At 38.0% G+C, this 25,117-nt stretch overlaps 1 protein-coding gene across 1 annotated transcript in view; it reads right to left on the bottom strand.

Moving 5' to 3' along the window:
- The window catches only part of TRPC6 (transient receptor potential cation channel subfamily C member 6), a 131,049-nt gene that overhangs the window by 45,033 nt on the left and 60,899 nt on the right, over positions 1-25,117 (bottom strand). Inside the window, exon 2 of the mRNA XM_063094302.1 lies at positions 1,217-1,991. Coding sequence (XP_062950372.1) covers positions 1,217-1,991 — 775 coding nt within the window. The remainder of the gene's footprint in view (positions 1-1,216; positions 1,992-25,117) is intronic.

The raw sequence follows: 25,117 nt of genomic DNA, 5'->3' as shown, positions 1-25,117 counted from the left end.
GACCTGAGGATAAATGGGCACATGACATCCCACACTGGGATGTAATACTATTCTTTCAGTAACAGTGGCACCAAGAAGCTGCCCAGGAGAGACTGGGCTGCGATCTCCCAGGGCTTGGAAAGTAGAGACAAGCTTTCTCACAGCATATAGGCTAAAGAAAAAAAAAACAAAACAGTATTTATTTGTGTAAGACACTGTACTCTATGAATCAGATGTGATTCCAAGCCACATATAGTTTAGTAAAGGAGAAAAGCACATTATATACAATGATAATGCACGGTAGGACATGATGAGCACTATAAGATAGGTCAGATAACCCATGGAGGGAGTTTAGAGGTGTGTGTGGGGATGACCTTGGGCTAGGTACCTGAGTTTTCATCCTTTCCAAATGCAACACAGTCCATACAGATAACAGCAGCATCTGACACCATTTATCTCTCCAGATACCTTTTATTAAGAGATCTATGGCTCGACGTTCTATGTGTTTGCTGCTTTCATATCTACAACTTTTGCTTTTGCTGTTACCTTGACCTAAAATATATTTTCCTCATTCTCTGCCTTCCAAAATCCTACTCATTCTGCCATATACAACTGAAATGTCATCTCACATGTAATTTCCCTGAAGCCTAATAGGAATTAAATATTGCTTTCTCTGAATTTCTCCAGCACATTTCCCATACCTCTGCCTAGTAGTTTCGTTTTGCATTATCCCATATTTATTACTGAATGCATCAGTCTCTCAAGTCAAACTGTGACTTCCTTAAGTTTGTTCATCTTTTTGACCTCAGCAGCATCAATTAGCATGCTCTGAACATAAAAAGTAGCATTTTATAGAAGAAAGAACCTGGGTTTTAGAGTGCAGCACACCTGGATTCTGATGTCAGCTGTGTTATTTACCAGTTGTTGATCTCGGGCCTTACTTAACCTTTCTATGCCTCCATTTCTCCATCTGAAAAGGAACTAATCATATCTTCTCAAGGTTGTGATAAGGATTACACATACCAAAAGTAAAATGTCTTGTAGATAGTAGAACATCACTAAACGGTTGCAGTCACAGCTTTTACTACAATAAGTATAATAAATAACTTGTTGAATAGACATATAAAATCACCCAGTGTCCTCAGTAACTAGTACAGTGCTGAGCACATCATGGAAGCTCATAATACAACTTGACTTTGACTTGTGGAGGGTGACGTTCCTATTGTTAATGACCTACCTTGAACTCTTTCTCAATGTTGGCCAGAACTGCCAGCTCATTGCTAAGTTCTAAAGCCGTCATGACTGGATCTTCACTAGACAATGACAGGTAAGATGGACTTGCCAGGCCTTTATAGGCATTAATTCTAGATCTGGAGTGGCTAAAGGAGTCATGCTTTTGTTTCTGGTTGCATTCACTGCACTTGCAGAAATAATCATGAGGCCGTTCAATCCGAGCACCCTTCCGCAGGAGGGTGTGCACAATTTCATATTCCTGGCAGTGGGCAGCCAGAATGATTGGAGTCACATCATGGGAGAACCGTGTCCCATCTTCATCATAGGCATAAAAATCATCTTGCTGGAGTTCAGATTGGCTAGGGCTGGTTGCTAACCTCTTGCCTTCAGCAAAAGCTGGATGACTGAGAATTGCTTCCACAATCCGAACATAACCTTTACTAATAGCTAGAAGCAAGGCATCCCCAACCCGAGAAAGGTTTTCTTTCTTGAGAAGCAGCTCTGTAATTTCCAGGTGCTCGTTGGCCACTGCCAACTGCAGGGCATTCTGGCCCATGTAATCCACACAGTTAACGTTGAGGGAGAGGCATTCTTCTAGCATCTTGCGCACCACTGGGATGTTGCCATATTCTGCTGCATCTAAAAAGCGTTCCTCCTCAATAGATAGGCTTGTTGAGTGATCATTAAACATGTATGCTGGTCCTCGATTAGCTAACCTTCTCCCCTTCTCACGGAGAACTGTCTGCCGCCGATGGGCCAATCTGTTGTCGGAGCCCCGGCTGCAAAAAACCAGAAAGATTGTGAACAAATCATATTAAGAGTGTTTTAGTGTGCTGAATGACCTGCCATTCATCTAATGCAATCCTCAAATATATTAGATGTTGTCTCATCCTCTCTAGACCTACTACATTATAAAATGAAGATGCATTAATTTGTTAATGAATTCTAATTACTTCTCCTTCAAGAAAGGCAAGTACTTTGCAAAGTTTAACACTCCAACTTGTGGAGGAGTCTGGCAATTGCCATAATCTCTCTGTGCCATTTACAGAGAGATTAATACTAGGGTATTTCAAAAAGTTCATGCAAAACTAGAAATTAAAAGATAATAGGAATATTTCCACAAACTTTTTGAAGTTTCTCATACGTGTTTCTCAATTATAGATGTGTTGAGAAACCTCATATGTGTTTCTCAACCACAGATTGGTATAGATCTATGAAAGACAAACTCTCCTGCCCATAATCCATATCTAAATATGATTTAGAGTGTGAAAAAGTAGAGACAATAGCAAATCCACTCAAGTCAACACATATTTACTGAGTCCCTCAAATGTCAAGGCCAGGGACTATATGAGTGTATTTCAAAAAGTTCATGGAAAGGTTCCTATTACCTTTTAATTCTATTTTTCCATGAACTTTTCGAAGTGCCCTTGTATTAGGCCTTGGAAAATCAATAGTGCAAAAAAAGTAGATACCTTTCTACCCTTACAAATATACCTTATAGTCTACAGGGAGAAATGGGCAATTAGCACACTGCCTTGTTATCAGTTATTCGTCATGATGAGCATATAGCAGGGGCATCTAACCTGGCTTTTGAGAGAAAATGACATGCTGACAATAGAGATGAGAAAGAGTCAGGTGACTGTGTTTGGAAGACTGTGACAGGGATCAGGTGCAAGTGGAATGCCTTTTCCAGCAGAAGGACCCACTAGATGCTAGAGCAAGGCTTTCATTATCACGGACAATAATGTTTGGACTCTGTTGTCCTAAAAAATCACTGGAAACTTGAGAAGATGGTGACCAAGGTGCCAGGTGGGAAGAAGGAACATTACTGTGATGGAGACAGTGGTCGAAGCAGTGGCCAGCCTCCAATGTAGGCCTTCAATCTGTGACAAAGAGAGAAAGTGACTCTTCCTCTGATCAAAATGGTACCATGGGGAGTTGTTTTTTTTTTTTTTCCTTATTGATTCTTAACATTATGTTTTAAGGTCTTTTTGAGCCTGAAGGATTCTCATTAAAAGTAGAGGTTCAAGCCTTATCACTATCACTAACTGGGAATCCTTTAAAGAGGGCAAGTTCTCACAGAATTAGGGAAGGTCCAAGTTATGAGGGATCCTGAAAAAAGACAGAAAAAGGTATGACAGATGAGGATTGTTTCCTCTCCTCATAAGTGTCCTAAGGGTCATCTCTATTTAAAGACTGTCACAAACTTCCAAGTAGAAAGAGAACAAAAATGGATCCAAAGTCCCCATAAGCCATCTTCCCCTCCAATGTCACCAGATCTAAAGAACCTAAATCTATTTCCCTGCTAGCCCTTATCCATCTAGACACCAAATGCCTAAACAATGTTGTTGGTGGCAGTGTGATGTCCAGCAATACAAAAGAGATCAGTAAAATCAGAGCAACTCACAAATAGATTTTATGGTTCTCCAAGGTGCTTGAAGAGTTTGTTGCCATATTCACAAATATTTTTTATAGATTTTCACTTAATGACTGTTCCTCTGGCTATCCAAGGCCTCTTCAAAACTAACTAAACTGGTGTTTTATTAAAGAGTTAACTTTGTGCATTTAAACAGTGACATCAAGGGCTAGCAGCCAGACATACGATGTGATACAAATAATTTCTAAGATGGATCTTTAGATTATGCATATGTAACTTTTATTAAGTAATTAGGGAATGGTTTCTATCATTATCTTGTTTTGTACAGCTATTATTTTGGTTTTTACTCCATGTTTAATTTTATCAAAGTTATATATGTGCATATTTTAAGGACTCCATAATCTTGTTACAAAAACAGCAGGCCCTTGTCTCTTATTCTCTTCATTTCCTGAGCCCCAGAGTCAATAAATTTTAATTCAACTATTTTAGCTGTTATTTAAAAATTTAAAGCCTGAGCTTCTGGTCAAGATGGAGGAACAGACAGTCCCCAGCATAACTCACTCCCACAAATCAACCAATTTACAACTATAAAAAAGCAAAGACAGCCAAGCTGGGGCCTCTAGAGCTCAGGGGAAGAGGAAGAGAGATGTATGGAGTTCATGAAGGTGGGAGAAGCCATGGTGAGAGAAAGAAAAAACTGCTCTGACGATTTCAAGCTCCTGCTGTGTCCAGGCTGGAGCTGCTCAGCACATGAAGCAGGAGCTGGCCAAAGCCACAGCTGTGCCCTTCAGATGAAGTTGCTTGGAGGCGGCAGGGGAGAAGAGGGCCTTGGTGGCCCCAGGATAGCAAGACCACTAATAAGGTTCCCATGGACCCACATAGGAGTGAGAAGCCACAACAACTGAAAAAAGGAACCACTCAGACTCTGGTGAGTCATTGCAAGGGACCAGCCCACAGCCCATCCCATGGGAAGTGTTTGCAGCACGGGTGGTGGGGGAGATGGGCCCACTGGGAGAACACTGGGGCATAGCAAGGCCAGCTGATCTGCACCCCAATCAGAGTAGGACCACTCAGGGGATACTGCTCAGGAATATAGAATTGCATGGGGTGCAGTTTGATGAAAAGACTGAGGCCCAGAACAGAGTTTCTACACAACCCAGGTGTACCAAGTCTCTCAAGAGCAGGAAGTACCTATAAAGTCAACCATTAAAACCTGAGCTGCACAAAAAGCCTTCCCCAGGGAACCTGCAGCAAAGCAGCAATTTAGCTCAACCACAGAACTCAAGTACTGATTGCCACAGGAAGTTCCCCCATTTTAGAAGTAAGCAAAGGACAACGAATTAGTTCCAGTGCAGAGTTTAAATTGTGGGAACAGCAAATAAATCCAACACAGAAATGAAAGAAAAAACAAGTACCCGCAACCAGAGACAAAGTTTCATATTAACTAGTAAAGGTCTCATTTCACCAGAGAACACCTATAATACCTAGAAGGACCAGAAGTCCCATGGGCTACCAAGCCAGAAAGGGAAGAGTGCCAGGGGCCTTAGCAATGCTCCCTGATACTCCCAACCAATCCCAAGGTGGGGGAGGAGGGCTTCCACATGCCCCGCTGACACATGCAGACAGCCCAGTGGTGACCACCAAACCACCACAGGAAGCTATCTGGGCTCTCCCAGCCAGGGCAATGGGGGGCCTCAGGCCTCAGCCATGCCCCCTCAACATGCACAGTCAGACCAGCAGTGACCACCAAGCTGCCACAGGAAGCTATCTGGACTCTCCTGAGCCAGGGAAGTGGGGGGTCTTGGGCCTTAGCCATGCCACCCTGACATGTGCAACCAGCCCAACAATGACCACCAAACTGCTGCAGGAAGCACCCTTGGCTCTCCCAAGTCAGGGCAGTGGGGGGCCTTGGGCCTCAGTCATAGCCCCCTGAACATATGTAACCAGCCCAGTGATGACCACCAAGCCACAGCAAGAAGGGTTTCTCAACACATATGACTAATTCAACCAAATTCTCTTCTCCTTCAATGTAAATCTATTTTAATACATTCAACAAATTATGTGGGGTTTCTTTTGTTGTTTTTTGTTTTTTTAATTTTGCCTTTTTGAGGAATCTCTCCTGTAGTCCTCTGATAGGCTAATCTGGACCAGTTGCCGCCGAGACTTCATACACATGTGCTGTCTTCAAATCTTTTTGGTATCATTCCAAGGATTCTCTGCTTTGCTTTTGTGTTGGGTTCCTCATTTACCATATCCCAGATCTTTCTGTTTCTTAGTTTCTCCCTTGTTCTAGTACAGCACATCCTCCACTAGCTGGCTGACAAAGCATACACAGGAGGTAAATTTTTTGAGACATTGCTGTCTAAAAATGACTTTGTCCTATATCTGAGCTTAATTGACAGGCTGGGTAGAGAGCTCTAGGTTAACAATGATTTTGAAGGCCTTGCTCTGTTAGATTCTAGATTTTTGTAGTTACTCTTGAGAAGTATGATGTAATTTTTATTCTGGTGTCTTAAAATTACAAAATTGCTTATTGGAGGGAGTGTCTTTTTCTTTATAGTGCTGGGCACTCAGTAAGCCCTTTTAATCTGGAAAAAAAATGTCCTTTTTTTGAAAAATACTTTTACCCTATTCTCTGATAATTTTGTTTCCTGCTTGCAATGTTCTGTTTCTGGAACTCTTTCTCTTTGGATATTGGACATTCTGATTTTCCCTTAACTTTTTATCTTTTCTCTTATATTCCAATTATTTATCTTTTTGGATTACATTCTGGGAGATTTCTTCAACTCTGTCTTTTAATATATCAATTGAAATTTTTTCTGCTATTATATTTTTAATTTTCAAGAACATCTTTTTGTTCTTCAAATGTTTCTTTTTATAACATATTTCTTCTTTCAAAGGTGCAACAGCTTCTCTTATCTCTCTGGGGACATTAGTGATAAAGTCTGCACAGATCACACTTCAGAGAGCTTATCCTTGCCTTTTTATATTTGTTTGCTTTGGTCTCTGTATTTTATATTAGAGTTTTTCCTTAAATAGCTAATGATTCTTAGTAGATATTCTTTTTCACTTTTTAAAGAAATATTTCTTTGAATGTCTTTTGCAAGAGAGTGCAATTTTCCCTTATAAGAACTAGACTGAATCTAATGGTTTTAGCAAAAGGTGATTGTTGAGTTAGAGGTGAGTTTGCAGAAGAGCAGCATTATTTCTGAGTTAACAGAATGGATGAGGTAGAAGAGACAGGAGGTCGCTAAGGTTTGATACGTGAGCCACCCATTCATCATCTTTCATATGAAATTCTTAAACCTCTTCTCCTCTTTTCTGGCTTCTAATAACCTTGTTAGCTTTTCACTTCCTTTCTCGTCTTCTATATTTATTACTTTCCATAGTCTTTGTTGCAGACAAGAGGAAGCTAAAAGTTTAGGGGGAGAGGAGGTATATGCTGAACATGGAGAATGCTTTGAAAAAGAAAAAAATGTAAAATTAAGGTAGAAATTAGCTGGATCAGGGGATTTTTAAGAGTTAGATGCAAGTACAGGGAGTGAGAACTTGCAAAAATGTTCACATGTAACTAAAAAAAAAATGACACAAAATACCAAATAACAAAAAATCAAGAACCAAGCCTCTTTTTTGTTTTTTCATCCATTAAAATGGGAAAAATAATTATCCCAGTCTATCTCAAAGGATTATTTTCAGAGTCAATTGAAGTTATAAATATGGAAAGCACTTAAATTTAGATTTCATTGTTTTTACAACCACAGGAATATGCACTTATAGGAACAAAAAGGACACTTGAACTATATCACTTTTCAGCTATTATTCAGTTAGAAGACCCATGAAAAAGACAAGGGCTGGGATGGTAACTAATGTATGTGGTTTTGTCTTGTTAAAGAAAAAAATTATAATCAACAACTTTACTTATATCTCAATTTCTAATCTGGTTTTCAAGGTTTTATTGGTTCATACAATACTTCTTAGTTTACATTGAGATACAATAAGCCTGAGTCATGACATATTTGTGATTAATGATTTTAATGCCCATTTATTTGAATAACGGCAAGTTCTATCTTGGCAAGACACTAATCCTAAAGATATGTCCTATTCCCTTCTAAAGTACTATATGGCTTTCATAACTATAATTTCCATCCTCTTTGAAGGAATAGCAAAGACATTTCCATAGAAAATGTTGGGGGTTTTTTTTCCCCATTTTAAAGCATTTCCTGTCTTGGTCGTTGTGGCTACAAATATTAATTATACACAGTAATATTAATTTCAGATACATTTTTATAAAAAGGCCTGGATGACCACATCTCTTTAGCACTCTGTCAACAGAAAAGCCAGATACAGAATGTTTATATAGGCATTTTTGGTTGCTTTTTAGAAAGATAATAAATGCACACACAATGAGGTCAGTAGCCCGTGCATGAGTAGTTAAAGTGAAAGCTGCTTGCATGTTGACAGAACAAAATGCATGCTTTGCTGCTCTCCTTTTTTTTTTTTTTTTTTTCTATTGAAATGTGATTGTAAGTATCTGTGGGGTACAGAGTTGAATATTAGTACCTGTGTGCAATATGTGATGCTCAAATCAGTATAATTAGTATATTCAGCATTACACAATGTAATCATTTTTTGCTGCTCTCCTTGTCTTTCTTAACTGCACTCTAGAAAAGCAGCAAAAGATTCTACATGTATTTTTTGTCACAAGTAGTGTCACTTAATCCCTGATTTTCATATGCAAAAGCAAAATGCATAAAACAAATTTTAAGCAACAAACATTGACAACCTTTCAAGAAAGATACTGCATGTTACTAGATTACATTATCTCTCTGAAAATGGATTTTATAAAACTGTATTGTAGAATTGTACATTAACAGCAAATGTAATGTAGAAAAAAACATCTATTAAAAAGAGAAACAACTCAGTTCGCAGCACTACATCAGCAAAAGAGATATTTTCTTTTTGGCTAAAGGGCACATTTTACAGTCTGTGCTTCTCTTTAAGAAAAATGTTAAGAAATTTTCTTCATCTATTTAGCCACATTTAGCATGGTAAAAAGTTTAGTAAACTACATTTTCATGTCATTTTTTAAAAATTTGTTTTATAACGGTATATAAATACCAGTTCTAAGAAGGAGGGTAATTAGCTATTGCCCCCATGGCACTCAAATATCAATTAGGTTATGAAACCAAGTTTTTACATACCTCATTTTCCTGACTGTTTTGCTGGCAAAATAGTCCCAGTTGCTCCAGATAGTGAGAGATAGAATAATCCATCTCTGTTGAAAATGCCAGCAACACAAATTAGCTTCTGAGTAGAATGGACTATGTGCTTGAGTCCAGAGCATGTGTGGTAATTTTCTCTACTTCCTGTTCAAATATGATGCACTTTCATCAAATGGAACTGTTCCTATACCAACTAAGCTCTATACTTAGTACCCAGCTTCGGTTTTACTTCTCGCTTCAGAAATTTTTCCAAATATTTGAATTAATGCACAATTCTACTAAAGTAGAAGTGTTAAAAATGTAAATGGCATGTAACTATTCCAGGCGGCATCAAGAACCACAAGAGTAGGCTTCTTAGATTCATCCTAGGAAAGTAGAAATAAAGGTACTTCCAGAATATATGTTTTATTACAAGCAGTATTATCCATGGGAAGAATTAGACTTGGGATATTTAGTGATTAATGATCAATACAAATAGCACATTTGCAGACCACTATAGGAGGATGAATGATGGAAGTAGTTTTATTCCAATTTTATAACACTGAGACTGTTTTCACTCCGTCTACTTAATCTCTGGCCACATACCCTAAGCCCTTCCTCCGAAGCTGAGAAAACAGTGAACAATTAGAGTGGTTTTCCTCAGTCCCATGAGAGTCAGGACTATTCAGCCTTATTTACCACTAAATTCACCACTTTTAGCAGAGTGGCACATTGTAAGCACTAAATACATAACTGCCGAATGCATGGATCCCTTCCCTCAAAGGAATAAAGTTCAAAGCCTGTTTGTTCCCTATTAACCTTACAGCAAATCACTATACAACCCTACAAACAAAAAAGGAGCAAAACATAAATGTTGAACCACAGTGTGTCCTGGTGTATATTTAATATTTTATATTCATTTCAAATAGACAGCAAGCTCAATAAGGAACAAAACAGTAGAAAGGCATATTTTTTAATGGCATCGTGGTGACTTGCCCTTGATACAGAAGAGATTTTCTTGTCCTTAAAGGCAGAACTAATAACCCCTCACTGCTCCTGCTCTTTCTGCCTGTTCCTGACATTGCACATACAGCATGACCACTCATCTTCACAATGCACTACCGAAGTCCTTTAACTTCTAGATAGTTTTCTAGATAGCAGTACTTCATTCTGATTCTATTAACTTCAATTTCCCCATGACCTCCTCTCATTTTATCAAATACTAAATTTCTGTTTGATCAGTCACACTCCATCACATCCTGCCTTGGTCCTCCAAGATATGAGCTTTTGCTGCTTGTCACTTTCAGCTGGGAGCCAGCCAAAGTGTTTCTGAAAACTATCTTGTGCCTGTCACATATTTTTGGTTGGTTAGTTTTTACCATCAATGGGCATCTTATTTGTATAAATTAGAAACCTAACTGTGTGAGAATGAAAACATGAGTAAATAATGGAACAGTTAAAGAAACTTGGCTTTTTATTAAACAACTATGTCTGAAATGCCATTGCTCCTCTTCAGCCTCCGGTTTGTGGTTTAATTTGTTTTGTGTGTCAAGTTTTCCTTTTTTGAAATGCTCTTTGGTAGAGCTCAGGCACAGTCATATATTTTGATCTATTTTAATAGAATACTCTTCAGAATATTAACAAGTTTATGTGTAATACAAGCAAAACATGTCCCAATTATCTCATCAAAAGAAAAGGTTTAAACCATTTGCTTCTATTTATCAACAACTGTCACAGTCCTGTGTATTACACAAGCATATTTTCCCATTTCACAAATAACTTCTGTATAGGACAGATTCTGGGCAGGAAAAAACATAGTGCACTGCAATTGGATGATCTGAGGAGTTTAATAAAGGGACTGACTCTAGGAGCATGAGGACAGGAATTTGGAAAACTCAACATGGCATCATGCAGTGCCCACATCTAGGACAATGTAGGCTTACACCTGAAGGGACATAAGGAGGGAAGGGCCATTTGACAGAGACTCTGACCTTTGCTAGAGGGTAAGAGCCAATTTTCAAGGAAAGAGCCAGAAGAATTGCTTCCCTGACCTCACTCTCCTGCCCTCTGATATCCCATAGGTGCCTCCCACGGGCTGGACCCAACCCAAAGCCCAAAGACAAAGGAGCCCTTGGATGCAGTCTACACAGGTTTACATTGACACTGTCCCTCTAGGCAGGGGAGAGTGTGCAAAGGGTAGAGAGTAGACCAGGAAGACCAAGCCAACAACACCCAGCACAAGCTCTGTAAGTGAATTTGACTTTACCACAATTACCTCCTTCAGAAATTCCTGATGAAAACACACGCAGAGAAAATGGTAAGTGCATTTTTTATTATGAGTCATTGATGCATCATCGGCTCTCACCTTTCTGAGCTTATTTTTCCCTTCTGTGAGCTATCTGTCAGGAAAGACACCCACATTCAAGTTCAGGCAGTCCATTATCTTAAAAAATAAGGCTGTAACTAAGATTCATCCACCTGAATTTTAAGTTGATGTTCACATGAGGTTTGAACCATAGGATGAGCCACTCTGATTCTGAGGCTGAGAATAAGGGTAAACTGATGTCATAGAAACATGAAAATGGGTGTGAAGAGCACAAGCTGAAGCTGCTGGTTTCTAGAGATAACAGTGCTAAAGAAATGGAAGTCCATGATAGGTCTGGAACATGATCTCAACCTCTGCTACAGGGGCTAGATCCAAACGCTCACAGTACAGGAGTCAGCCTATAAGATACTGCCATGTGTAAGAGAATACACATACAGACAGTAAGAGAGTTCGAACTTGCACTACTACATAGTTTTTATTTATTGAAATCAAAATTGTGGAATGCCTTTCTTCGCTGATGGGGTATGATTTTAAACACCATTACCAAAACTCACAGCCACCACTGGGATGTTAATAGTTCATTCATTCATTCTTTCATTCATTCATCAGTTCAGATATTTACTGAACATCCACATCAATGTGTTCCAGGCACTGTGCTAGGCACATGGGGCGATGCAGCAGGGAAAGACAGGGTGTGGCAGAAAAGAGAGAAGTAAACAAAACGTTACAGGGTGATGAGTGTTATCAAAGGAGAAGTCGTGTGTTATATAAGTGAATAGCAAGCAATTTTCAACCCCGTCTGGGGGTCAAGGAAGGCCTTCTGAGGAAATGTCACTTAGTCTAAGAACGAGAGTTGGCTGGAGGAAGGAAGAGGAGAAGCAGCCCTCCAGGCACAGAAAACCACGCTTGTATAAGTCAGTCGTGCAGAAAAAACTGAAAAATGTCCCTTATAGCTGGAACATGCAGGAGTTCATCCCCAAAGGGGATTTCTAGTTCCTGGCTTGGTTTAACTGAAAATCTAGGGCTCAAGGTTAGAAATTGAACATTCTTTGATGTTAACTTATCCACCCTCAGTGAAAATGAAATATAACATTGTGGTGGAGTTTGGTTCTAAGCATATAGTTGTGTCAACTAAATTATAAGTTTACTATATGTTTATTCCTATTTTTCTAGCTTTATAAATAAAACTGTTAGATAAACTCTTATGTACACAGATATTATATTAATTTGACTGGAACTGGGAGGATGAAAACTAGTGGAATATATTAAAAAACATATGTACTTCACAGGGCCTGGTTTTCCAAAGCCTTGCAGTTTCAAATATTGACCTTGCAAAGACAGGAAATTCTCCTCAGGCTATAAGTCTCTGTTGCAAGATAAGAATTGTGGCACAGCAGGTTGCCGGCTCAAAGACAGACTAGTTACTGATTGTTATGCAAAGATACTGAGAAATTGCTATAGGAAGGAATGTTTGCTAAGATCAAACTGTTGTTGATAGGACCACTTAATTGTCCACTGGAATGTCATCTGGCTTGTTTCACTGAAAGTTACCAGCCTATATTGTTAAACTGTAACCCCACCTATGTTCTCTTCCTGTAACTTCCTGGTCTGGAAAATAAACGCAGGAAGAGAACCCCAATTCGGCATTAATTTCCCAAGGAAGGGTTCCCTCTTGCTTGAGGGTTCCAGTGGGAGATTAACCACTTCGGGGCCTCTCACTGCTCAGTACAGATGGGCTTTGAGTAATCCTTTGCGTCTCCGTCACCCAGGGGAAGTGGGGTGACAAATCCATGGTGGGCGAAGCAACACAAAGCAACCAAAACTAATATTTCCTAAAAGTTTACTATGTGACAGACACTTCATAGGTTTTATTTTACTAAGTTTCACTGCAGTTGGTGTGGTTGACTTTGTTATTTCCTCTTCATACATGAAGAAATGTTTGGAGATCAATCCTTAATAAGCATGGTATAATAACGAATGGTGTTGTTGGGCTCTTTTTTGGGGGGGGGTTGTTTTTCAAATATAGCTTAAAAAGCTGACTGATATTCACCCACCCCCACTCAACCCCCCCATCCTCCACCCCTGGAAAAAAAAGAAAACCAACATTTATGAACTCTCTGCAATACCTAGGACTAATTATGAACTGACATATAGAAACCTCCTTTTTAAGTTGATGTTAATAAAATAAATGGTAAAGCAAGATTGTAAACTTCAATTTGCCAATGCCCTATTTTATTTTTTAAATCTTATTTTTATTATTGTCAAACATACATGCAGAAGAGAACTACAATTTTAAAATTAATAATAAAATTAACACTCTTTACCTACCCCTCTCCACCTAAGCATTAGTCCACTGATAACTTGGAAAACCTTTGTGTGCCCCGTTGAATTACTATCTTCCTCTGAACCCCAACAGGTAGGTAATCATTACCTGGCCTTTATGTTAAACATTCTCTTGATTATTATTTTTGATATCTTTTCCATCTTTGTATGACTAAATGATATAGATTAGCTTGGACAAAGTAAGTACTTGGCACAAATTGGCAGAATAGGAGGGGAAACATTGTTTCTATTATACTATTGGAGGAAAGCTCTTAAAATAAGGTAAGCAGAGCAGAGTCTGTGATTTGTTTTCTGGCTCCAGCTTCCCTGAGAGTTTACAAGGGTCCCTGTGGACTAGTCAGAAGCTGAGCATGAATGAGTCCTGGGAAACAAGGTGCTCATCAGAGCTGCAGCATCTGGCTGGGCAACCCACCGACATCTGGCCATGCATCTGCTGCTCTCTATTCTGCTGCAAAGCAGCAGGTCAAAGCACATCAACTCAGAGGGGAGGGGGGACTCACATTCTTTCAACTACTCCATATTGGCTTTAGGAGTTAGGCTGTCAACCAAGGCTTTTTGCCTCATCTCCTCTTTTGTCTGTATTTTTTAAAACTCATTTTACAAAACAAAACACTACACTGAAAGCTACATAGTGTGACCTGCCAGTAGCTGGAAAGTTACCAGTTATGTTGAGCCAAGGATGGAATGTGACTACTTGCATTTGCAGCTATATCCAACTTTAGGGGATATGGTCAATATGCATCATTTATAATGGGATTTTCAAGGTGACTTGAGCTATAAAAGTTATAGGACTTCCCCAAAGGAGGGTAAAAAGGACAACACAAACTCAGTGAGGCCATTGCTTTGGTATCACAGGCTGCAAACCTAGTTGACTATAGCCTGGATGCTTTGGTGTCACATGATCAAAAAACAAGGTTCTACTTTCCCACAGAGGTGTTCTTATCTTACTCTGTCTTTTATGGTAAAAATGAACATCCTCGGTCCCTACAGATATAACTCAAACCACTTTTTATTAACTGCGTTATATTGTATGCAAGTAAATTTGAACTTGAGAACTCTGTCCAAGGCTCATGATATTTTCCTCTATGCCTCCTACTCTGTGATTCTTTATCAATGCCACTAATCACTGAGTGAATGTTAGTTACTTAAATGTTTGCATACATGGGATACATTTCTGCATTACTTCTCTTTACCCACCAAACTAAATAATGGTAGAACCACAAACTGAAAGTGACAGAAGAGCACTTAGAAATTGTCTCTTTCTACCTTGTCACTTTTTAGGTACCTGTCTTAAGTTTTTCTAGAAGAAGGAATGTATAAAAATTATTATTGATAATATACTTTCTACATGAGAAAACTGAGGGCCAAAGTAAGCTGCTTAATATTAAACAGCTGCTTATAACTATGGACTGTTGACTCATTTTTACTCCAAGATACTATTATCCCAAAATAAAAGTTATTTTAAAAAAATTAGTTTCTAGTTCTGTTAAGAGGGATTTTCTTATGATGAAGATCGAATTTAACAAACAATATACTGTTCCCCAAATATTCCATAGTTGGTGTTAAATTTACTCCCATTTAAACTGTGGCCAGATAAAAGCAACAGAATTAGTCTAGGCCAAAAAGTTATTTGAGTCGATATTCCTCAGCTCTTAGCTGAAGCCCAGAGTGGTGATATAAACCATGAGATATCTGCTCATGAGATGTTATTGTGGCCCCTCGCCAGTTGAATCAGCCAGATGTTTGCCATAAGTTCAACTCAAAGAAAAGCACCATTTATTCTCTTTGGTCTTCTGTTTCTTTGCACTTAAAGCAATCTGTAACAAACTTTCCAGTTAATACAGTATTTAATTTTACTTCTTTATTTTAAATAAGTGGAATAGCTACCTTCATTTTCAACAGCTTTAAGAACAAAGACTAAGGTGAATAACCTGAAGTCAGGTGAGAACTTGGGTAAAACAGTCCACAAAATGATGTTCTCTTCCAAATCTGCTTCTCCCATCTGTTCCCTATGTCAGTTAATGGCACACCAATCTTCTAGTTACTCAGGGAAAAAAAATCCTGCTGACATCCTTGACTATTTTCTTTCTTTCATACTTAGAAACCATTTAATCAGGAAATCCTGCTTGTACTTCAAAAGAAGTGACATCATTACAGAATCCACAGAATTGAAAGGATAATAGAATATTATGGACTAGCGTATGCCTATACGTTTGACAACTTGAATTAGCAAAAGATTTTTAGATATGACAGCAAAAGCATTGATCCATGAATTTAAAAACTTGGTAAAAAGGGCATCATCAAAATGAGGAACGGTTAAAAAAATTAAGAGGTAAACCACAGATTAGGAGAAATTTTGCAAATCACATACCTGATAAAGAACTTGTATCTAGTATGTATAAGAAACTCTCAAAACTCAAAAATAATAATCCAATAAAAAAAGGCAAAAAATAACCCAATAAAATGAAGAACTCAATTAAAAATGAGCAAATATTTTGACACTTTATCAAAGAATATATATAAATGACAAAAAATAAAAATAAAAAAATGTAAATGACAAATAAGCATAGGAAAAGATGTTCAACGTCATTAGCCATGAAAAAAGTGCAAATTATAAACTCTGTGAGATACTACTACATACCTATTAGAATGGCTAAAATTAAAAAGAATGATCATACTATGTATTGGTGAGGATTGGGACAACTGAAACTACTTTCCATTTCTTTTTTGCATTTTATAAGATTCAATGCAAAAAATATTTAGTGGCACCCTCTTCTGTCAGTAGTTCAAGTTAAGAAACTTTAGTGGATTATTGACTGTTTTGGTAGTGAGAGATGAGGTGGTATGTCTTCTAATATTTTTATTTCTGTTGTATTAGGGTTCTCCAGAGAAATGGAAATAATAAAATATATACATGATTTATTATAAAGAAGTGGCTTGGCTGAGAAGTCCCACAATATGCCATCTTCAAGCTGGAAATCCAAGAAAGCTAGCAATGTAGTTCAAGGTCAAGTTCAAAGGCCTGAGAATAAGGTGATCTGAGTCCCAGCCCAAAGGCAGGAAAAGACTAATGTCTCAGTTCAAGCAGACAGGCAAAGAGAGAATTCAACCTTCTTTTACCTTTTTGTTCTATTTGGGCCCTCAACAGGTTGGTTGATGTCCACCCACATTGGGGAGGGCAATCTGCTTTACTCAGTCCCCCAATTCAAATGTTAATCTCTGGAAACACCCTCACAGACACACCCCAAAATAATGTTCAGCCAAATATTTGGGCATCCCACGGCCCAGTCAAGTTGACACATAAAATTAACCATCACATCTATTGTCTTCCAGGACAAAGACTTCTTCCCCTTTTGCTTCTTCTTTCTTTTACTACCTAAAAGCCAAAAGGCACTTTTTACTTCACTTTTGCCTTTCTTCCCCAGAAATTACACATTTTGAATAATGCGCTTTCAGATGATGCATATTTTTAAGTCCTTTCCCTATAGTTCATGCTGTGATCTACCAAGGCACCTTTTTGAGTATTTTTCAGACTTACAGTCAACTTAGTCTTTTTCGCGGGGTTTTAAATGAACCAGAGGCTTTCTTCTGCTTTCTTCTCTGTAGTTTTTCTTGGTCTGTCTTTGCTTGCCCCAAAGCAGACCAGGGTGCAGGCGGGAGACAGGAGGATGATGAAAGATCCTGTGTTAGAATTTATTAGGTTTTTTATTTTCTTATTCTTGTTACACTTACTTTAAACTTTGGTCATTCTCTGTCTTGCAGTTATGAAATAAGCATGGTTTCTGTGAAGTTTTATTTCTCCTTTCTTGTTCTACATTGTTTCTAAGATACATTAGACGAAAGAGCTAGGTAGTTGCCACTTTGTTGAACTACCTGGAATGTTCTGTTCTTTTGTCTTTCTTGTGAAATATATTAAATCAATAGTAGCAGAAATAAAACATAGATTCCACTAAACTTTAGAGACTAACTTTGTAATGAAACCAATTTCAATCTTCAGTAGAGAGTAAAAAAGCAAAAAATTTTATATTTTCCTTTAGGTTAGACAGGAATTCATTTCACAGATATGTATTGTTGGGTTGAAATTGAATAGAACAAATTGAAAGAGTCTAAAAACCATTCCATTGGTTCTACATTTGAGATAGAAATGTATTCAATCTCTACTTAAATACTCTGCTCTACTTACAATGATCATTTAAGACATGTATATGTGAGTAGAAAATAAAGTTGTTTAAAAATTTTGTATTATTGCATAAAATGATTAAGAATGGATTTCGTGATTCCATGTGAAATTTTCTGCTCCTCTCCCTAATAACATTTGAGTAAAACATATTTTCCTTTGTTACTCCTCTCGCCCTTGTATCCTTTCATGTTTTTAAAATTACAGTGGCTGTTAATTTGGGATGCATCTCTCTATGAGAAACAGGCTTTGTCCTTGCTGAGTTCAGCTCAGGATTACTCAAAGAGAGCCAGCTTCCTGCATCTGATTGGTGAGTCATCATTCCTTCAATCTAAAAGTAGCCTCTCACTCATATTACTTTTTGTCTTCCCAATAGTCTTCCTTCTACAAATTTGGGACTATAGACCTATCATGGCCACTCAGGTAAATTAACCAACATAGGGAGAAACAGGGGCTTCAATCTCTGTCAGGCCTTTCTTATTCCTCGAATTTAAATCTAATTAACTCACAAATGTAATTCTACCATGCTGTAAGAGCTTTGATTTCAGGACTGGGTCTTTCATTTCAATATTCCCAACTTCTCAAAATGAGATACGAGGTGCTCAGTTTCCCTGGGTTCGGGTTTCAGGACACACCTCTGGGTTTCAAGCACTTCCTCAAGGTCTCAGGGCCCTGCTCTAAGACCTCCCCTAGAGAAGAGTTACTGTTGCTAGTTGGGCCTATTTGGGACACCAATTGGAGACCTCAGGGTGCTGACTTATGCAAATCCAGTGGCTAGGCATGCTCAGTAGAAAGTGGTTATATAACCCTAACCGCCGAGCACGCTCAGTAAAGTGGAATTTATATTCGTTAGATAGCATGAATATGTATTAGAAAGCAAGACTATAAAAGTTGAATCCCGGCAGAAGGCGGTGTCGTTGCTCACTTTCTTGGAGGCAACCCAATCGCTCGCTGAGGTGTGTGTGTTTATGCTTTCTTTTGTATCAAACTTACTTTTGGCAAGCAGCTGCTCATTCTCTTGAGCCAGCCTGCACTCTGTACTAGACTTTAAGGGGATATCTCTTACTTTTTTATTACACTTGGTGTGGGCCCTGCTGGGTCTCTGGAGCTAGTCCCTGCTCTCTCTGTGAAATCTGTTTCTCTTATTCGTTCCATTAAACCTGTTCTCACTTTCTACTGTGACTCTGTTCTTGAATTCTTTCCTGTGGTGTAGTCAGGATCCTAAGAGGGTGAGGTGGGTTAAGGCTGACTACGGGGTCCTCCCAGACCCTTTCTCCTCTGGCATCAAAAACAGTGAGTAGCATGTAGTATGATATGTACATACAGGTTATACATGGAATCCTCATCAACAAAATTTGATGCAATGGGTATCTAGGGATGGTATAATCATAGATGATTTTATTTTTCACTTGTTTTTTGTTATTATTTTATGAATTTCCTACAGTGTGCCTGCAATACTTTTTAAATAATGTTTTTCCTTGGTACAAAATGAAACAGCACTTGATTCACTTTCCAGTTATTTCTCAATTTCTATGCCTTAGAAATACATATGCAATTATCAAGTCTCACCGTCTCACTTAAAATAGCCACTGCTTTAAGTAGAAATCTTAAAGGAATCGTTGAAGAGGTGAAAATGTTTAAAATCTAGTGCCAGTCATGTTAGCCCATTACTGATTTTTGTATAACCATGGAAGAAATAATTAAACAAAATGAAGTTAAACATCTTAAAGTAATATCGTTTTGGAACAAGAAAATGGTTGCTTGCATATCCTTTGCATTGGGAAGGCAGCACGTGATAGAGCATTTTGGCTTTGGAGTCAGAAGAAATTTGGATTGAATCCCAGCTTTGGGACTTATTGCGTGATCCTGAATAAATAACTTAATCTCTCTTAGCTTCAGTTTCACCACCAGTAAAAGAGACCAAGAAAACCAACCTTGCAACTTTGTTTCAATAAGTAGGTGGGAAAGTTTTAAGGAGTCCACAGCAAAGATGCTCAGTCTTAGAATTTTCAGGATTTGGTGGTGAATTGAATGGAAAGGAGGAGATAAAAGGAAGAGGGTAAGACGACATCATATTTCTGGCTTGAGAAGACCAGTGTTATCCTCACAAAAACTTTCAGTGCTAATTTCCAAGTGAAATTGTAATAAACACTTAACATTAAGTTAAATATGGCCTGTTTTCTGCGTTTAGAAACATATATAAAATGCATTTTTTGAATTTTCAAAAAAATAAATTACACTGTATTTTAGTTTATCTTCCCCCTTTTAAAGTCAAGATCAATAAGGGTATGTAGCTGTTTTTTATCAAGTGGACCTTTTCAGGTGTGTTATTCCTCAATTGTCTCTTTGTATATATAAAAACTTTCTAGAATTTTCTGAATACCAAAAGATGATTTAATTAAATAGGATTTGCTCTCAAACTATAGGAAATGTATTTTTTTTAGACTACAGTATAACTGATTAGGTCATGTTTCTAGAGTTATGCTGTTCAGTGTATACATAAATGCTGGATGGATTAAAAAGGCAATAATCTCAAAAGATATTGTATAAGTACAAGACTGTTCAGTGTTTTGTAAAGCATAGTATTCGCCCTGGGGAAAGAAAAATTGCTGGCATTATAAGAGTAATTTTAATTATTTATAATTTTTCAGGACTTAAACTAATTTACTCTTTTTGTTTTTCATTTATCGCAACATATTTATTTCCCTCTGAAATTTATACTTCCCCTGAAAATGCCAAACCGGCTCTTTCAGTTTTGCAACGCTCTGTCGAATTACTGTTTCTGCGTCTTGGTTAAATATGTTTCCACAGTTATTCTCAAGTCTGAAAAACAACACTTGAATTTGCTACACTCAATAATAGAAGTCTCTAGGACACCTAAAAATTTTATGAAGCAAAGTCTTTTGCTTGATCATTTCATGCCCATAATGATTTGACTGCACAAGCTAGTGTTCTCACATAACATTTAAGGAAACATGGATTTCAAAATTTACATTTTTGATGACAGAGTCCCAATACTGTATTTTATGGTCCACAATTTGAAATTTGCTATTTAATCAATTTTATGAAATTAGTTGCAAAAAGATTTTTTAAATTATTTTAAAATTTTTTTTAATCATTACCCAATGTAAACATTTTTTGTGGCCCTTTACCAATTTCTCCCTAACCCTGCCCCTTCCTTCCCCTTTCTAACCTCTGGAGTCCTCAGTTCTGTTCTCTCCTTTTCAGAGTTCAAGAAATTATTGCGATTGTTGTATCTTTCTTCCTTTTTTCCAGCTGTCACGTATGAGTGAGGACTTAACAGTATTTATTTTTCTGTACCTGGCTTATTTCACTTAACATAATTTTCTCTAAGTTCATCCATGTTGCTGCAAATAGCAGAATTTCATTCCTTGCAAAAAGACATTTTAAAATGAAGTAACTAAGTAGTTGCTCCTTTTGTTTTTTGGCTTTTGTTTGTTTGTTTGTTAAAGTTTTGATCAAATTCTTGATACAGTACCACAAATATTTTCTGGAATGTGATGAAGCAGAAAATATTTTTTTCTGTCTCTGTCAGTTTATCCATCTATGGCCAGATTTATATCTATCTATATGCATAAATAAATCTATGTTAAACTTATCTATTCTTTATTATCTTAAAGCACGTGTGATAGAAAAGTTAAAAGTCAGATTAATGGAGTATTATCCAATCATTAGATCTCAGTAGATACTGAGATACTGACATGAAAAGATGTGACCTGCAAAAACAAATTATATCATAAGGTAGTATATGCAATATGATCTTATTTATTAATATGATTATATTATAAAATGCTTCAGTTAAAAAAATTATCTTTAAAATGCAGATATTACTTTAGAAGGTTGTTGTCCTCTATATCACATGACCTGACACATTATAAAGAGCTGCTTGGCTTGGCACTTGGCATACATTAAACACTCAATATATGTTATTGTTACTATTTTATTCTCATTGTTGTGAATACTCTTACATGTGGTCTGTTTTCTCTTATCATAGAAATCTATGTGCATGTAGGACCATTGCCTTTGCCATATGGTGCTTCCTTAGCTTGTGCATATTAGGAAAATGTAAACACACTTAGGAATGTGAGGTGATAAGTAATCATGTCGATAAAAATTCTTTGAGTGAAACAGAATTCTGACAGACTAAAACATTCTTAAACGTTTTCTATAGGCCAAGTTGACATAAGAGTACATACAAAGGAATAATTTATTTAAAAAATACTACAGGCCAATGGCATCTGAAATCACAGAAAATATTAATTATTCTCTCCAAGCCATATATCCCGGAAAATTTCAACTAATGAATGCACAGCCACATTACCAAGCAGGAGGCATGAAGGATGGACAGGCACCATTTTCCTCCTTTTAACAACTAATGAACTAAATTTTAGTTGAAAATCAGGAATAATAAGTACATTTTCTAAGGAATTTCCACATACATTAAATCCCAGAGTTGTGAATCCACAAGACTTCACTTTGTGACATAGGGGTTCACAGATGAAAAGGTTAGAAAAACCTTTAAGCTTCACTAAAAGCCTAGAAAAATCAGAAAGGATTAAGGGAGTTCACCACCTGACACATGCTCCTGAGGATGGGAGTAGGATAATGCATATGCAAGTCTATTAACTAGGCAGGATGGACAGACACAGGAAATGGAGATCTAGGCGAAATACCAGGGTGGTATCCTAATGATGAAACCCTGCCTTTGGAGCACTCCCCTAAGGGAACCAGTAGATGTGGCTGTTTCATTAAAGGAATTAAATAGCCTGGATAAAAGCATGAGTGTGCACTAAGTGGTCAGTTGTCCTTTAAGTAGGCCCTCTGACATACATAGTGTTTTGACATTGTTTGTCTTTATACAGAATCATCTGAAGGCAAAGTAAACCAATGCTAAAGCTTGGGAAGAATAAATCGTTCTATAGAATTGGATAATTTCAGAATCAGGAAGGACCTTAGAAAACATTTATTTATTTATGAAATACTTAGATATTGCTTACTATGTACATGTCAGGTGCAATTCTAAACATTCATTTTTAAATAATGACTCAATCCAGTCAGCAAGACGGATGGCACAATAGGAAGTCCCCTGCTCATATCCCCACATAGCAATAAGAATTTGGCAGCCATCCAGACAAAAGAGCTTCCATAGGAGATTTGGGGTCCAGGGAGGTGGTTGCAAAACTCTGGTGAAGCCCAAGACCAAGGAGGGCTGATTTGAGAGGGCAGGCCCACACCCAGGTGGCAAGTTTGCTGGCCATAGTGTAAGCTATGGAACAGAAACAGTCTGTCCCCCTGTAGGTTCAGCTGCAACCCTGTTTGGCCTTCATCCTATCACCAGAACCATCCACCAGGGGACCCAGGAGGAATCACACTCACTCTTGCCTCAGGTAACAGGTCCACCAACCATGGTGCCAGCAGTGGACTCAGAAGTGACCCTATAACTCAGGTCAGCCCCACTCAGCTATGGTCTGAGGGCAATCCTGCCCACCTAGGAACCCTCAAGGAGTCACACCAATCTGTACTTTAGGAGGCAGGCTTGCTGGACTCGTTCCCACAGCAGATCCTATAACAGCCCTGTAGTTTGGCTCTAGTATCATTCAATTGGGGTCCAGTGGCAGTCCTGCTCACCCAGGAACCCAGCAGGAGACCCACCCATCTGTGTCCCCAGAGACAGATCTTCAGATCTCAGTCTTGTCTATGGACCCTGAAGTAGCCCTGTAATTTGGCTCCAGTTCCTCTCAGCTGCAGCCTGGGGCCAGTCCTGCCTGCCCAAGGACCCACTAAGTGACCCAGCAGGAAAGCTACATCTGTCTGCACACCTGATAACAAGCTAATTGTCTGCAGACCCTGAAGTGGACCCTTGCACCAACACCACCTCTACTGACTAAGGTCCTTGAGGCAGTACAGTCTGCGCAGGGACCAGACAGGATCCATGCCCACTCAAGCCCCTGGTAACAAGCCTGCCAACCACAGACCCCACTTCAGACCCAGCAGCAGTCATGTGACAGGCTCCAACCCCACTCAACAGCCATCCCAGAGGCAATCCCATCAGCCCGGGGTCCCAACAGAACAATGTCTTTACCTGTTGAAACCAACCTATAAAGACTGGAAGAGTTGTATGCTCCTTCAAATGCACAGACACCAACACAAAGCTACATGGATGAAGAATCAGGCAAACATGACATCACCAAAGGAAACTAATAAAGCTCCAATAATCAACCCCAAAGAGATGGAGATTTATGAATTGCCCGACAAAGAATTCAAAATAATAATCTTAAAGAAGATAAATGAGATGAAAGAGAAAAGAGAGACAAATAAACAAAATCAGAAAAACAATGCATAAACAAAATGAGAAGTTTAATAAAGAAAAGAAACCACAAAAAAAACCAAACAGAAAGATAAATACTATATGATCTTACTTTATGTGGAATCTGAAAAAGTCAAACTCATAGAAGTAGAAGTAGAATGGTGGTTGTCAAAGGCTAGAGGTTGGGGAAAATAGGGAGATGTTGGTCAAAGGGCACAAACTTTCAGTAATAAGATGAATAAGTTCTGGAAATCTAATGTACAGCATGGTGACTATAGTTAGCAATACTGTATTGTTTGCTTGAAATTTGCTGAAAGTAATCTTAAGTGTCCACACATACACATACACACAAAGGTAAAAATGTGAGGTGATGAATGTGTTGATTACTTTGATTGTAGTAACTACATAATGTGTGTGTGTATATATATATATATATCATTATATTGTATACTTTGAATACATACTATTTTTATTTGTAAATTATACCTTAATAAAACTAGGGGAAAAAACCCTCAATCCCCATAGGAACCCTATGAGGTACATACTATTAATATTTCTACTTTATAGATGGAAAAACTGAGGAATAAAAGTATAAGTGACATGCTCTTGGTAGCTCAGTTCCTAAGTGGCAGAGCAGGGATTTGACCCCAGGAATTCTGGCCCCAGAGTCTGCATCTTTAACCTTTTTAATGCATTGCCTTTTATCTTGGTAGGTATCCAGTGTTACTTTTTCTAGATATAAAAAGCTATATCAGTATGTATGAGCAGCATCCTTAGCATTTATTCTAAAAACTATTTTAATTCACAATCTTGACTGTAAGAATATATGTTTGGTTGTACTAAAGGAAGGATTTTTTTGCTAATTGTTTTTCCCAAATCTTTTAATGTGATAAATGCAGTGGATATAATTTGAGACTTTTTGTATTTAATACAATTTTACTGCCTTCCATATCTTCAGCCAGTCTAAATATGCAAGGCCCAAATAAGCAACTTTTCCACATCCATTTCTCCCACTCCCAGTTACTCATTACTGACATTGTATGTTTCCTTATATCTAATCAAGTTCATCTCTTTTCTCCCCATTTCTTCTACTCCACTGAAGTTCAAACCCTTATTTCCAGATTATTTCAGAAATGTCCTAAACATTCTCTCC

This window comes from Cynocephalus volans, chromosome 4 (assembly GCF_027409185.1).
Source record: "Cynocephalus volans isolate mCynVol1 chromosome 4, mCynVol1.pri, whole genome shotgun sequence".
Lineage (NCBI taxonomy): Eukaryota > Metazoa > Chordata > Mammalia > Dermoptera > Cynocephalidae > Cynocephalus > Cynocephalus volans.
Note: the sequence above shows the minus strand (reverse complement) of the source record. Positions and strands in the feature narration are given on the sequence as shown.